The sequence below is a fragment of the Cyclopterus lumpus genome, chromosome 18 (assembly GCF_009769545.1).
Source record: "Cyclopterus lumpus isolate fCycLum1 chromosome 18, fCycLum1.pri, whole genome shotgun sequence".
Taxonomy (NCBI): Eukaryota; Metazoa; Chordata; class Actinopteri; order Perciformes; family Cyclopteridae; genus Cyclopterus; species Cyclopterus lumpus.
The window spans coordinates 3889070-3892326 of record NC_046983.1 but is presented as its reverse complement, the minus strand read 5'-3'; the positions used below and the strand labels follow the sequence as shown (position 1 = coordinate 3892326).

At 44.1% G+C, this 3257-nt stretch overlaps 1 protein-coding gene across 1 annotated transcript in view; it reads right to left on the bottom strand.

The window, feature by feature from the left end:
* Nucleotides 1–737: 737 nt before the first annotated feature.
* Nucleotides 738–3257, bottom strand: part of hdac8 (histone deacetylase 8) — a 16404-nt gene continuing 13884 nt past the window's right edge. Inside the window, exon 11 of the mRNA XM_034557662.1 lies at nucleotides 738–1439. Within this exon, the coding sequence (XP_034413553.1) occupies nucleotides 1417–1439 (23 nt within the window). The 3' untranslated portion in view covers nucleotides 738–1416. The remainder of the gene's footprint in view (nucleotides 1440–3257) is intronic.

The following is a 3257-nucleotide window of genomic DNA, read 5'->3' as shown; positions in this document are numbered from 1 at the left end:
CAAACATTCCCGCTCAAGATTTCATCTGCAGAGGATTTAAAAGGTTTAAAGTGGAAACATCCATACAGAGAGAATTACATCTTTAATAGTGTTAACTTTAACATTGTTTGTTTCTTTCTTTCTTTCAGCAGCTTCAACAAGTTAAAGAAAAAAAACATTCAAACCTTTTGGAAAATCTGCTTACAATAAAATAAAAATGTCACATATTTCATGAATTGCAATGCCTGGAAATTTTCCAAAAAATGTGTGGCGACACACGTGTGTACTCGCGGTGCACTTTCTCTCTTTAAGTTTGGAGGATGGAGTCTGAAACGTGGGAAAACGAAAAACAACAACAACAACAACAACAACAACACGCAGCAGAAAGTGTCGCTCTTCATTCGGCCCTAAAAGAAAAGAGGGATTGCGCAACGCGAAGAAACGATGCGCTGAGCCGCCACATGTTTTTCCACTCGTGTCACGAATTCCATCTTCATTAGGAGGATGTGGACACGCACACACACACGCACACACACGCACACACACGCACACACGCACACACGCACACACGCACACACACACTGCTGCCGGGGGTTAAAGAGACGTTTCTGCTCCACAACCAGAAATAATCGGACGCACTCGACGGCTATTTTTAGAAATGTTTCTGCATTTTAACGACCGACGCAAAGAAAGAGGAACGACAACTTGAGATCTTTGCATTTGCAAAAGAAGAGAAACAGGCTCGTGGACAATGTGGCTACGATTAAAAGGCAGCGGGGGAGATCATTTAATTCATTTACGGTATTTAAAAAAGAAAAAAAGAAAAGAGGAACTCTTTAAAAACGGCAGATTTCACAACATGTTTCCCAAAAGCTTTCGGCCGCCATGTTTGTTTATGGACCTGCAGACTAAAAACCCTGGAAAGGTGTTTTAAATCCACAGATTGTTTATTTATTAAAACTTCTTCAGGACTTTCCAGACATTTCCTTTTTATCTCTCTTTGTTTTTTAAACGAGTACAACGAGACGTTCGGGGGAGCCCGTTTATTTTAGCGTCCTCTCGAAGTCCAACGTTTAAAAAAAAATAACCGATGAACACAAAACAAACTTTGATACAAACAAAACAAAACTTGGTGCATTGACTGTGAATTCAGTTTCACACCCACACTGAAAAAAAGGATTATAAACAGTGTCTCTCCCCCCCCCCCCCCCCCCCCCCTTATTAAACTGTTCCCCTGGAAACACTCAGCTAATGTTTTCCAAAGCCTTCGTCCGCTCGGAGCCTCGGGGCCGAAAGGGTCCGCTCCATATTGTCTTCATTAAAGCCGACGAGCGTCGACCTCGCTTGGAAACATGGTGTGTGTTTGTGTGAAGAGGAGGAGGAGGAGGAAGAGGAGGAGGAAGAGGAGGAGGAGGGGGAGCAGGCGGCTGCCGACTCCTAAACCACATTCTTTAAATTCCCTGTAAACGAAAAGAAAGAGAAATGAGACGAAGTGAGGAGGGCGGGGGTACATGGGTGAACACACACATATAAGGACACAAACAAACAACGACACACACACACACACACACACACGTGTGTACAGAAACAAGGACAAAAGGATCAAATTCATCGTGTTAAGTGGGATGCAAAACGATGCTAAATGCACATTTTAGACACCAAGAGAAACCAAAAGGTGGAAATAGAAATACACACTTATCTTTACACACTTAAGCACACACACACACACACACACACACACTGCAAAATAGTATCTGGCCGTCGTCTCCGAGGAAACTCGACACGAGCACGCAAAAGGGAAATCGATATGGAAATTACAACCTTAAGATACACAGCAAGTTCATTTGCATCAGGACACGGATTTGGTTTCCAGGTCTCACACACACACACACACACACACACACACACACACACACACACAAGCTGCATTATAAAGTCTATTCGCCCGTTTACACGTTGCACTTCAAACAATGACGCTTTGTTCGTCTATTATGTTAAATTGCCTGATTGCGAAAAATAAACATGTTGCACACACACACACACACACACACACACGCTCAGAGGATGAGTAATGGCCCTGAAGCCGTGAGGGAGGATGTCCTGTTTGTTGGCCATTGTGCAGCTGTCAGTGGGGTCCTGTCATGTTCTGCCTGTAGCAGCAGAGAAGACACACTGAACTGTCTTAAAGCTCTCTGTGTGTGTGTGTGTGTGCGTGTGTGTGTGTGTGTGTGTGTGTGTGTGTGTGTGTGTGTGTGTGCGTGTGTGTGTGTGTGTGTGTGTGTGTGTGTGTGCGCGTGTGTGTGTCTGTTGTTGCCAATACAGACTTTTCTGAAGCCACGAGGAAATGCACACAAAGACGTGTTCAGACTCAAACAAGAGAAGTACCACAAGGACAAACACACACACACACACACAACACACACACACACACGCACACACACGGTATAGTTGGATAATTTCCCACCTAAACTCTATGCAGGTTTTCACCTATTCTCCAGGTGTTGGGCTTTTAAACCGAAAGGAGGTGGAGCTTCCAGACGAAGTAAACACACGCACACACACACACACACACACACAGACACACACACACGCCCCTGGGGAAATCTCGCTCCCAGTCTCGTAAACACACAGTCGTGAATGCAGACGGTCAGACAGCTGCCGCCTCCAACAATCACCCAATAAAATAAAATAATAAATAAAAAACATTTTAATTGACACGCCCACTTAACGAGAGCAGCAACCCGCCCGACGTTTCTTCATTTGTTTATTCTTCAGTTCACATTGATGATAATGAAAGTCAACGTGTAAACAAAGCACTTCTTTTGTTTTATTCATTTATTTGTTTGTTTTCTATTCATTTTGCTCTCTTCTGTTGTTTTGCCTTTAATTTTCTTTATTGACGTTGTGTAAATAAACACCAGTCAAACATTTGGGACTTCTCAGGGAAACCGATGTTTATGAGAGGCGCTTCCAGAACTCGGTGATGTCATGTGTGCCTCGAGGTGTGTGTGTGTGTGTGTGTGTGTGTGTGTGTGTGCGTGTGTGTTCGTGTGCGCGTGCGCGTGCGTGTTACGGCCTGAATTTGTCCAGTCGGCAGACATGCGGCATCTTTAAAAATCACGAGACGGAGACCAAAAATATTCCGATATGTAAAATGGTGGAAGAGACGGAGAGGCGTGAAAGTTAAAAAAAAGAAAGGAGGAGGAGGAGGAAGAGGAGGAGAGGACATGAAACAGATGTGACAGGGTGGAGGAAAGAAAGACGAGAAATCGAAGCAT